At 43.1% G+C, this 12,832-nt stretch overlaps 1 protein-coding gene across 3 annotated transcripts in view; it reads left to right on the forward strand.

The window, feature by feature from the left end:
• The window catches only part of KDM5A (lysine demethylase 5A), a 47,224-nt gene extending 41,588 nt beyond the window's left edge, over positions 1 to 5,636 (forward strand). For 2 of the 3 annotated variants that reach the window (XM_015865704.3, XM_015865707.3), the window contains exons 27-28: positions 504 to 911; positions 2,253 to 5,636. In XM_015865704.3, the coding sequence (XP_015721190.2) occupies positions 504 to 911; positions 2,253 to 2,465 (621 nt within the window). In that variant the 3' untranslated portion in view covers positions 2,466 to 5,636. The remainder of the gene's footprint in view (positions 1 to 503; positions 912 to 2,252) is intronic. The other variant, XR_014936187.1, reaches the window with a different exon arrangement.
• Positions 5,637 to 12,832: the final 7,196 nt, after the last annotated feature.

Genomic DNA, 12,832 nt, shown 5'->3' on the forward strand with positions numbered 1-12,832 from the left:
GTTTGGGAGCTATTCAAATAATGAATCTGTTGCATTCTTCTCTTGCTGGAGTTGATAAAACTTGTTAGGAATTCAGCAATTGTTCTGTACTAATCTCCAGAATAGCAATTGCTTTCTCTCAAAAATAATTACATGCAAGACTGAACTAGGATGAAAAACAAGCAAGAGCATCTAACAATCCATCTTCCTAACTTTTACTGAAAAGCAATGTGAGTAGGGAGTTGTGATTACTGCCTGTTTTTTCTCCTTACTTTTGCTGATATTTTACTTTTTTCCACTAGACCTTCTAAATTCACTGTACTTCGGGTACTTAAGACTTTTATTTAAGTATAGTGATGTTGAGCCTCTTTTGCTTAGGCTTTGTGACAGTATGATGTTGGGTAAGTTTCTTCCACCATGTTAGGATAATGGCAGAGGTGAGTACATCTTAAACCACAGATTTATGGTCTATGGAAATTTGCGTGGGAAAAACCCAACAGTCTCTTTTTTTCCCTTTTATGAAGGATGACAGCATGGATGAGAAACCACTGAAAATGAGAGGGAGAGACTCATCTGAGAGGAAGCGGAAACGAAAGCTGGAGAGAGCAGAACAGTTCTTTGGAGATATGAAGCAAAAGTCTAAAGAGTTGAAAAAACTAGAGAAACCGAAGAAAAAGAAGCTAAAACTCACCATGGACAAGACAAAGGAGCTGAACAAGCTGGCAAAGAAACTGGCCAAGGAAGAGGAGCGGAAGAAGCGAGAGAAGGCGGTTGTGGCCAAGGTGGAGCTGGCAAAGGAGAGCACAGAGAAAAAAAGAGAGAAGAAGGTTCTAGATATTCCTTCTAAGTATGACTGGTCAGGAGCTGAGGAGTCAGATGATGAGAATGCAGTATGTGCTGCACAGAACTGCCAGAGGCCCTGCAAGGACAAAGTGAGTTTTTGCTTAGTCCCAGCACAGTCAATTTCATGCAAAGTGAATTCAATAATAAGGCTGAACAGCTTGAGTAACAAAAGTAGAATAATTTGAAGTGAGAAGGTATTAAGTAGTACTTGGGTAAGTATGTAAATGTGAATAAAACTTGACAAACTCGTCTCATTCTCCTGGCCACTTCAAAACAGGAGGGGAAGATGAGAAATTACGATCTGGAATAAAGTACTCTATTTTGGTTGGGAAGTTTAACCTCTTCAAACTGGACTGCTGTGTAACTCTTTACTGGTAATACAGAACATGTGTTGTTTGATTCAAAGAATTCGTCACCTCAGTGATAAATGTTCCGGATCGCATTCGGTTTCTGAGCAGAAGTGGGTTGTACAGCACTGCTAAATGTAGTACATTTTCAGTATTTCCTGCATGCAGCTTGTGAGCAGTGATGCTGCTGGGTTGACAAACTGCACTGCTTCATGTTGCTTTTGGGAGGTGGATAATCAGCGATTTTAGAATCAATTGGTTTATTACAAAAAAACATTTGATCTGCTTTTCTGTGTGACACTTCCTGTTCTGACTGTCAGCTTTTAAACACACACTGCTTGATGATCAGTCTTCACAGAGTGTTTTTCAGATTGTTTTTGTGGTTGTTTTTTTTTTTTTGCTGCTTTAAAAACAGAAAACCTTTCAGTAATAGCTGAAGGATTGACCCTATACCTCACTCGTTTGCACCAGAGAGTATGATCAAATATAAATCCAGAGATTTAGTTCAGTCTTTTTTCAGAATACAGATACGGAATGTAAGTGTTCAGATGAGTGTGAAAGGACTGTCTTTGAAGTCCTAATCTTAGGCCAAAGTTAGATATTTCCCTGGAAGATAATTGACCCATAAGATAGTACAGTCTTTTTTCAACTGTTCTCTTTACAGATATCTCAGTTATGTTTTACAGGAGTTGATATGGTGAGAGACAGGAGTGTTCATGTTATAAAGAATGTCGTGCTAGAGTCATCAAGCTTCCATAAATGAAACTGAGTAATCGTAATTATACAATCATAGCTTTTCAGGGAATGCCTTCCTTTCCATAAGGCTAGATGTGTGTTTTTACTTTCACTAAGTGAATGCAGTACAAGTGCAAAATGGCAGGTATGGGAGTGTAATTCTGAAGCTGCTCAGAAGGAGCAGTGTTGTTGGGAAAGTGCTACTTTTTAAGCTGAAGCAACTTGTTAAAACAGGTTCAGTAGGGCATTAATTTGTGCCAGGCACTTTTTGCATTCTCAGTATATCAGGTGGATTTAATAGAATGCATTTTCTTCATGGAACCTCTTTTCTGTCTCTCCTTCTTGCAGGTAGACTGGGTGCAGTGTGATGGTGGCTGCGATGAGTGGTTTCATCAAGTTTGCGTTGGTGTCTCTCCAGAAATGGCTGAGAATGAGGATTACATCTGTATAAACTGTGCAAAGAAAACAATGCAGGGACCAAGCAGCCCTGCTCATGCGCCACCTCCTTCTTTCTTGTTGAGCTACAAACTCCCAATGGAAGATCTTAAGGAGACAAGTTAGCAACTGCTTGATGTCTGGAACTTGCTGAGAAAACGGACTGCTGAAACCCCTACAGAAAGAGAGGGTTTGAATCTAATGTAGCCACTGAGCTTCACTTCCAAGGATGTACAGACCTGCAGCAGAGTTGGTCCCTTCCTTTACAGCTGGCTTCCTTCATACAGCAGGGACGTCAAGGCACAGTGGTTCTGACTCATCTATGCAGACACCGCCTCATTAGGAGCTGCAGCCAGTGTTTTGACTTGAGTATTTCCATCTTTGAGAGTGGCTGTTGCTCTTAGAGACTGAGCTAACCCGAGGCTGTTAGATTAGACGCTTCAGGGTATTAGAAGTCCATGTTGGCGGTGGAGCTGGCCTGGAGTTGGTGGCTTGGGCTGGTGCTTATAGCCATACCAGGTTGCCCTAAGGAGGTTTTGGAAGTTATCTTTTGCCTTCTCCTGCCAACCCAGTGAGAAGGGCAGTGTCTTGAGAGAGTTAAGTTGTCTCCATATCCAGGCGGCTAACACTACTCTATAAGGATGGGAGCAAGTGGATGACTGAATGAATTTCTCATTTGTAGCTAATGGGCAGAGGAGCTCATGATCTCAGAAATAGCAAAGGTTCTGTGTACCAAAAAGAAACCCAATTGTACTCCACTAGCAAAATTTTTACCTTAGTGGGGGACAGCTGATCTTCCTGTCCTGAGGAGGGCCAGGATAAAATGATGTTTCTCTTGACCAGAGCTTGTGAAAAGCAGAGTGCTTCCCTTTCTGCAGGGGTGCCCTCTCCTGTTCTAGGCTTTGCTTAGAGTTCTGCACTCCTGCACGTTAAAGTTGTCTCACGCAGGATGAGGCTGGCAAGGTGGTACAGGGCACCAGCTTCTGTGATCTGTACCCAGGAATGGGAAGGAAAGAAGACAGCCCACTTACCTCAGAGGTTACACTGACATGTGCTTCTGTGAAAAGTTTCACTCACAACTATTTCCAGTATCACCAGGCTATGGGCATGACCTCAAGAGATACCAGCAAGCAGTCTGCAGATACTGTTCACAGTGCAAACTCCCCTCCCCGCTGGCCTTGCTGGATGCGTACCAGTCAGCAACAGTTCTTGTTCAAAGTTACCCCTGGCTTTGCCAGAGGACCAGAGGGCTTGGGGTCATCCCGGGTGACAGTTGTTTTAGTAAATCCATTTTTAAAGAAGGACTTGTTTTTACTTTTTTCTAAATGTCTCAGACTACTGACTTGTTCTATAAATAGATTATTTTTCTTTGATTTTTTTATACTTACCACTGTTAACCAGCAGCACAGACAGAGGTTCACAAAGCAAAAACCTGCCCGTGGGCTTGGGTTTTTTTACTCCATTCCTTCCTTGTAGTACAAGGAATTAGCAGTTACCTTCCCCATTCTAGCCTGACCAGCTGCCTGTGTTTAAATAGGTAAATACATTTCACGTGCTACCTTTGTGTTTGGGTTTGTTCCTATTTAGTGGGGCATCTGGGCCTTAATGACTCCAGTCGGCCTGGCTTTTGTGTATGTGAATGTCTGAAGCCAGCCACTGGGCTGTCTTGTCCCCGCCTTCCACTCGCTCCCTATTGTGTTTCCATTCTTCTGCAGTTCTAGGAGTGTTGTAAGTAGTGTCCAGTCTTACTAGGAGCTGGATTGGGATTTAAAAGAAAATTGACTAAAACAAAAGTGTTCTGTCTTGACTGTTCTGTGTCCATTCTCTTGTTCTCTGATATTTGGAAGTTTATTTATCTGACAGAATTGTCCATCCAGAAAAACACACACAAAAAAAACCCAACCTCATCTCAGGTAGATGAACGTTATTGGTTTGTTTTATTTGTGCCTGCTACCTGGGGAGAAGGAAGATGTGCAACAGAGAAGAGGTAGGGCGGAGGGCAGAAGGTGCAGGATCTTGGGAGTTTTTTGAGTGCTAATTGGTCACAGGCTTCTAATTCCTGCTCCTTAAAGGCAAATGTGTTAAATGGAAGCTGTGGTTAAGCGTGTGGCTGAACAGGCACCCTGACAAACTTAAGAGTATTATTGGTTTACTTAGTTATGAAGGAGTCTATGCTATAGCTAGACGTGACCTCTTTTTTGCATCCACTTACAATTTTTTTTTCCTTTTCTTCTCGATGTACGTTTAGTTTTGGTAAACTGGTTTAAACAGTTGTTACTTTCCTTCAGGCTTTAACTGATGGTACTACATAAACGTTTCCCTATATGGAGTGGATAGACTCTCTGTCACAGATGTTTAATCGTTCCAGAAGTAGACTAGTACAAGATTTTGTAAAGAATCCCAGTGTCTGTATTCTTTCATGACTCCTAGAATTCGTGACACAACAAGGAAAATATGGTCAGCATATCCTGTTAACTGTTGAGCATATCCTCTTTAACCATTCTTACGTTCTCTGTCGTGATAAAAGTCATTGTTATGTGTAATTTATCATCAACTGGAAAGAGTTCTTTTAGTAAATCTGCATTGAATGTTCTTGTTTCTCTGAGTAGAAGGTTGTGATCGTGACCAGAAGGAAGCAAAGAGCTATACAGTGCAGTGGTCGATCATTCTGCTTGTAACGGGCGTAGAAAACAGCGAACGAAATGGGCAAGTAGTCACCTTCTTAGTAGCTGTTTTCATGTGATCTCATATGAAGAGGTTTTGACTTCCTCAAAAGGAGATTGCTGCACTTCTTTAGTTGCGTGTTTCCCCATCTGCTTTTGGGTAAGGTGTTCATAAACTGAAGACCATTATTAGCTTTACATCTTGCTGTTGAAACATTTATTTTTTAAAAGCATAATTCTTCCCAAAGGATTTGCTGATAGTATAACGATTTTGAATAAATGTTGACTTTTTGAAAAAAAATATCTGTAGACATGTAGTAGGTGGTTTTAAAAGAACGACAACAGAACACAACAGATTTCAGCTGTGATGCTGTCTCCACGTCTTAGGTCGTAGAATTGTTAGGAAAACATACGAAGAAGTAAACCAAAGTTATGCTAAGGAAATCGTTTTCGTGATTTCTCATGCTTTAGAGACAGCTTTTCAATATATACAACATCTGAGCGCTTGTGTACCTGGTACAGTACATGACTTAATACTGTATTCCACAAAGGATATTAACCACAGTTCTTGTTCCTCATGTGTCAAAGAAATAAGCAGAGCTGTTGATTGGAATTAAAGCTGGCTGGGACTTGGGTTGTGCCTGGATTTGGGCTGCTTTAGTTGAATAGAGATAAACTTCACTCCTGAACTCTTCAGTGCCATTACTTTTTAGGATTTATGTTTTTTACAGAGTAATTGTACCTGAATGTGTATGTATGCGGCCTGGGCTATTTGATAACGAAGGCTTAAGTTAAAACTGATGGTGCAATGAAAACTATATTGAGTTATTAGAATGCAGTGTTACACAGCATAACGGAAACAGATGTCTGTGTGTTTTGTTAGTCACACTGTGGAGCTTGCATTCTTGTTTTCAGCTTTTAGAATCATTGAATAGTTTAGGTTGAAGAGGCTTCAGAAGGTCATTTAGATCAACTTCTCCTTATCAAAGCAGAGCTGACTTTGAAAGTAGGTCAAGTTTTGTGTATTTCCAGGATGTTTGACAGCCTCTACAATTTCCTGTTCAGTTTTGTAGCATCCTCAGTGTGTATTTTTTTTTCTGATGCTCAGTCAGATTCACTTGCTATGACTTTCTTACTGCCTCTTCTACTTTTTCTTTTGAGAAGAGCTTGGCTCTCTTTCCTATTTTTTCCTTTCCATCCAGTAGATGTTTGTAGTCTGCAGACCCTGCAACCTTAATTTCCAGGTTGAACAGTCCCAGCTTAGCCTCCTTTGGGCCACATCACATGTTAGTCTTTTAACAGTTTTGTTGGTTCTGTGCTATGCTCAGATTTGTTAATATCTGTTTTTGTACTGGGAAGCCCCAAAACTGGTCATGAACTCCAGATCTGCCCTACAAGTGTTGAATACAGGAGAAAAATCACTTCCTTTAACCTCTTGGCAATGCATTTCCTATGCAGCCTGGTATGGGGTTGGCCTTCATGACAGTCAGGAGTGATGCTTCTGACACTTATTGCGTCCACCATTATTCCCAGGTCCCTTGGTTTATTTTTTCCTAGATGCAGATCTGATGAGCTTAATGAGTTTTCCATCAGCCCATTACTCCAACCAGTACCAAAGCAACTGGGTGAACTTTCCTCCAATGTTTTAGGTTGTCCTGCTCTCCTCCTCCCCCATTATTCAGTTTGGTGTTATCTGCCAGTTTGCCGAGGGCACAACATATCCCATCACCAGGTAAGTAAGACATAAAACACTGTTGCTTTCACTACCAGCCATGGAGAGGTACTCCATTCCCAGCTGACTGTTTCAAACTGTTGATTGCTAGTCACAGCAGTGCACAGTTTTCCATCCATTTTGTGGGATTTTCATCCACTCCACATTTTGTTGTAAGGTGGGGTAAACATCCACTGCTCTCCCCTTGTCCATAAGGCCTTTCACAGAAGGCAACCAGACTGTGCTAACACTATCAGTGATCACCTTATCCTTCATGGCCCTGAATGTGACTTCAAGGAGAATTTGTTCCATAATCTATTCAGGGATCAGGGTGAGGATGGCTACCCTGCATCCACATCTCGTTTCCTCGTCTTCATTGAATATGAACATGATGGCAGAAGGGTTCATCAAAATCCATCAAGAAAATGTTCCTCTTTACAGACATTTCCTTAGCTACATTCATCATTGTGGCACGTAAGATTAGGAGGAAAGAAAAGGACACTACGTGAATTGCAGTTTATAAGATGCGTGAAGAACTTTAAATGGCAGAACTGAGCTTCTTTGAGTGCTGCTCACCTATACTCTGTGAGCTAATAAACAGTTATGTCAGTCCTGTATGTCTAGATAAAGTTCTGGGCTGGTTGAGTTGAGGTCAGTGTTGTTGATGCATAGCCCTTTTCCATGCAGCTCATTACACTAAAAGAAAGGCCTAAAATGAATGAGAATGAAGAAGGGCGGCTCAACTTTTTGATAGTAGAAATGAGAGCGCCTACAGCTTTGTTCATTCGCCCGTAGGCTGCTCGCTAGGCAGCTGCCCAAGGATAGCTGTCACCTTTATTTTGTGTTGTTCTAACAACAGTTATTGGAATAAATGCCTCTGGAGCAAAGTAAAGCAAGAACTATATTTGGATTTCTCATCAGTTGCTTCCCAGACGTTCCTCACTCTCATAGTAAATAGGCTCTGCCTGCCTTTGGAAATAGTGACTGGCTGAGAGGAGCACTGTCCATCAGTGGTCATTTGGATACTCTGGAAATGAAAAATTATTCAAAGGTGCAAAAAGTTTCTTAATTGTTCTCTCTGAAATCAGTGCGTGGCTATGTAAGTAGCTGACAACTACAGTCTTGTTAAAAGCAGGGTTTGAGGCTTTCTCCCGTTAGATGAAATTGAAAAGCAAGGGAACTCCTTCGAATCCTGCCCAGCTGCAATCACTAAGAATGTGTTTGGTCAGCTTGCCTGGTCCAAACAGGAACTGTGCTTGGAGCGCCAATAGTCAGCAGGGAGATGCAATAAATTCAGTCCTTATCAAAATTCTAGCCACGCTGGCTTTAGAGGAGTGATAAATGTGTAGGACAGCTGGAAACTGCACAGCAAGAGATTTAGACTGTTGTACCAAGACATCTCATTACATAAGGCTCAAATGAATGTTAAGTTGCAAGGTAAAAGCATTGAAAGTAGAAAGGCTTTATTAAAATCCAGAAATATTTGTGAGGAGACGTGCTCTGAATAGCTTCAAAACAAAAGCCTTGCTGCAGTGAATAGTTTTAATGGTAGATGGGGCATTGTTGTCCACATTGGAGCCTTTTCGAAGGCCAATTTTTGGCAGTTGCACCTTCCCCCAGATAAGGAGAAGTCCTTTAAAGTTGAGTGTCTGAATAACTGCTGCGGGTATTGCTATCTAAGGAGAGCAGCCACCTCAGAACGCAGGACCTAAGACAGCTGGATTGCCTTGGCCAGCCCAGCATCTGCTTGTAGAGCTCTGGGGATGTGCCAGCAGATCAAACCACTGTATTAGCTGCTTCCCATGGTGAGGTCCATACCATCAGTTCAGAGCAGTTCAGTCTCCTGCCAGGCTCCTCAGAAGAACAGGATGTTTGCTACTGCTGTTACTGCTTATTTTATGATGATACCTCCACAGATCCAGATGATGAATCACAAAATGGGTTGGGTCGGAAGGGATCTCAAAACCAACCAGTTCCAACCCCCTGCCGTGGGCAGGGCTGCCATCCAGCAGCTCAGGCTGCTCAGGGCCCCATTCAAGCTGGCCTTAAGTGCCTCCAGGGATGGGGCACCACAGCTTCTCTGTGCAATGTGAATTTGAGAAACAGCTCAGATTTTGAGGAGATGTGAGATGGGCAGCAGTTCTGACAACTGGTAATTTAACTTTTCCCCATATACAGCTGGAAATACACTCAGCTCACTCTTCCACATCTCTGCAATGGTGTTATCAGAGCAAAATACAGTAAAGATCAATATCTAGGCATTATCGGTGTATTGGTAACATTGTGATACATTATCTCCTTGCCAGATTTTCTGATAGTCTCTTATACAGGAGAGAGGTGGGAGATCGATGCCTTAACTTTGCCCAGGAGCCTTCTTGAGAGAGAAAATTGGCACACATCGGTGCCTGAGAGTTGCTGGTGAAGAAATGGAACTGCACAGAGCACCCTGGATTCTTTCTGGTGAACCCCACAGCTGAGTGCATGGTACCTTAATACTTCCAGGGTTTTTGCCTGCTGTATGTTAGGGAAATGGTGGACTGGAAAGTAAATATGCAGTCAAATGCAGTTTCTGGATGTCTGTGCACATGCAAGGAATTGAAAGCAGGAGAACTGATTTTGTCAGGCTTCTGGTAGGAACATGTTTGGTCTGTACAGACCTCACATTTCAGGATTTGATGCCGTTAGAAAATGACAATGCCAAAAGTAAGTAAAGAACAAATAATGGAAGAGACTACGTGGTAATGGATAAATTCCTAACATGAAACTGAAACTTTTTTTCCCTCTTGCTGAGTAAAAAAGGCAGTTTTAGGAAGTTGGCAGGTCAGATTCCTGTTGCAGTCAGTTACTTCTTCCCTCAGGCCTTCCCATTACATTATGGGAAATTCAAAGGAAGGTGAGGAGATAGGGCTGCAGGCCCTTTGTATGTCTCCCCACATAGTCTCCCTTATCCCTCTAGGGCTCCTAGTTAGCAGTCCCATAGACCTCATGAATTGAAGAATACCCTTTTACTTTTTTTTTTTTTTTTAATGCAAATAATTATGAACAGATGCTCTCTGAGTATTGCCCTATTCTTGACTATTTAATAGCGGATTACAAGTGTTCTTCAAAGGAATAGGTTAAGCAGGTGCAACCCTGTCTCACCTCTGAGCAAAGCTTTTCCTTTTACCCCCAGGGCATCCCTCTACCATGCAGACAGAGCAGGGGCTTCATAAAATCTCAGCCCTCTCAATAGCTGTGATTGAATTCTCATTGCAGTCTGTGTCAGCTTTATAACCTTCACCATAGAGCAGTCAGGTGCACAGAGCACAGGGGAAGCCTATTATCCCCAGAACAATACCCAGGTCCTTCTTTACACTTTTAATCTATATTGTACATAAATCTGCTGGGCTTTTCTGTCTCACTTCTGGGCTACTTGAGCAGTACTGCTATCATTAGTCCGAAATTGTGATCTCCTTTGGCATATGGTTTTTGATATGAAAACATGCTCTAATTAGCTCTTTGGCAGCCAACAGCCAAAGGGTGGTTTTATCTTTTACATGCAAGCTACCCATTTTCACACCAGGAGGTAGATGGCTGGGCTTCAGAAAGGCCACGATTCCTGCCACCTCCCTGAGGCTCTGCTCCTACAATTGCTCTGTTCAGGATGCCCAGCCTCTGTCGAGGTTCAGCAGGAGCTGAGCCCTGAGAGCTTGTAACAGCTGCTGGAGGGAGGGAGGGAGGAAGTGGGAGATGCCAAAATGAATGAAGTCTCCCAGCCCTGGGAGTCTTTGTTTGCCATTCAGCTATTGCTTATGCTACATATTTATGTTACAAGCATATATGTAGCTTGTATAATTGTGTTGTCTTGCAGATAACCTTTAAATAGTTTAGTTTTTTCATAGGATTGTTAAGGTTGGAAAGACCATTAAGATCATCCAACCATCAGCCCGTGCCTCCTAACTCTGTCCCTTAGTGCCATATGACATGTTTCTTGAACATCTCCAGGGATAGTGACTCCACCACCTCCCTGAGCATCCCCCCTAGTTCCTGTATGGGACAGTTCTCCAGCTCTGCCCCTTTATCTTCCACTCTGCAAGCAGAGCAGGCTGTCCTTAGGCCATCCTATTCTAATACCACCACTGTGAAGCCTCTGCCAACCCTCAGCTGTCCAGCCTGGATTCAGGTTTTCTTGCCTTGGGACTACGACTGTTTGGGCAGTTGTCTGGCAGCCCATGTCCTCTGGGGCATTTGTGCTTGTGGGAGCCTGCCCAAATGACCATGGTAGCGTTTTCTCTTGCTGTGGAACCCGCAGGCTCTTGCTATGACTACTGGTTTCTGCCACTGCCATTTCAAAATAAAAGTGCCTTTCTTTGAACCTGGTGGCTCAAGCCAGGGATTGATCCCTTGTGCTTATTTTGGGTTCTTTCTCTGCAGAATCAGCCCCTATTTATCCCCTTCCTGTGTGTATTTGTGAGAATTGTGCATTCTGTACTGCCATTTCAACTTAAGCTTAATAATGTTTTCAGGCTGATAGCCCGGTGGTTATCAGATGGAGAAAAGGCATTGCATTTGCTCTGGCCTTTGGTTCCCGGATAGCATAACGGCAAATTGTGTTCCTGGAAGCAGGGGGATGGCTTGTGAGATTACACAGTGCTGGGGTGGGTTGGATGATTTGTCAACACGGTGCGGGACTGAGGTGGGAGGCTGAGAAGCTTCGTGTGCTCAGCTTTCACATATGGTGCCACCATCCAGCATGGATCCAGTGATGGTCTCTGCGCCTTGGGACACTGGGGCTGTGCAGTGGCCAGGCTCTGGTTGCTCTCCTACTCTTGGGTGGGTTAGGAGCAGTAACCATCTCCCTTTTGCCCTGTTATCAGCCTCCAGAACAGGCATGGAAGAGAAGACCACTGTGCCCTTGCCCCAGTGCCCCTCAGCACCCCAGGGGAGGCGTTGCTGATGCGTGGACAGTGAAACAACCCAGCAGCATATGACCCAGAGGAAATGCACTCACCTCATCCCGGCTTGTTCATATGTTTTCCCCAAGGTTCACTTTATTCCGTATCTGTTATTTGTTTCTAGCAGATCTATTTCCCAAGCGTTTGCTTCTGCTCGTCCTTGTTCTTCCAGTTTGGCTTAGATATCCATACGGTGCTTTATTTCCCCTTTGGATTTTCATTGCCTCCAATGGGCCGATGAACAGCCCTCCCAGTTTCCCTGCCTCCTGCAACTTTAAAAACGTGTATTCAGCTCATCTTTCTCTGTAATCTCCGCTGATTCTTTGCGATGTGTGTTGGCCCTCTTCTCATCTTCACTAAAAAGATCAAACAATTTCTGTTTTAAGCTCTCCAATCTCACAAGGAATCTCTCTCAAAACCACGCTGACTTTTTCCTGTGTCTATCCCAGAAGACACCATAAGAGATGTTCTGTTTTAAATGCTCTTTGCTCAGGATTTTCCAGCTTTCTTTCCTATTTGTAGATTTAATGTTTCTCCTTGTTGCTTGTGTTTACACTGAAGATTTGTTTTTATTTTTAAACTTACTGTTGCGTTCAGCACACTCTTATCTGTCCAGGCAGAAGCTGAATAGTTTGTTATTGATTACATTGTTTCCTATCGTAGTCCATTAGTTCCCGCCCATTAGTTTGTCTTCTGTTTAAATGGTTGATAAGAACGTTGTCACTGGTGCACTGTAGTTATCATTGTTATCCAGGGGTGTTTCTGCACTGATGCTGATGCACACCACGCTTCTGAGAATCTATATAAATGTTTCCTTATTCAGTCTCCTCTCTGCCTGTGAGGACCCAGCGCACAAGGCAAGGAACTATTCAGCTGTCCTTTCTTTATCTCTGTTGCCTTACCTTCACTATTTTACTATGCTACTGGCTGTTGCCCAGAGAGGTGGTGGATGCCCCATCCCTAGAGACACCCAAGGTCAGGCTGGATGGGGCTCTGAGCAACCAGTTGTACCTGTGGGTGTCCCTGTTCACTGCAGGGGGCTTGGACCAGATGGCCTTTAAGGGTCTCTTCCAAGTCAAACTATTCTATGATTTTATGATTCTCTTTCCCTGCTTCTCCTGTGGAAAATCTAGCAGCATGAATGCGGATCCACTACTGACTGATTAATGTAACTTGGTTCCATCG

This window comes from Coturnix japonica, chromosome 1, assembly GCF_054131305.1.
Source record: "Coturnix japonica strain WE chromosome 1, WE-NBRP24, whole genome shotgun sequence".
Taxonomy (NCBI): Eukaryota; Metazoa; Chordata; class Aves; order Galliformes; family Phasianidae; genus Coturnix; species Coturnix japonica.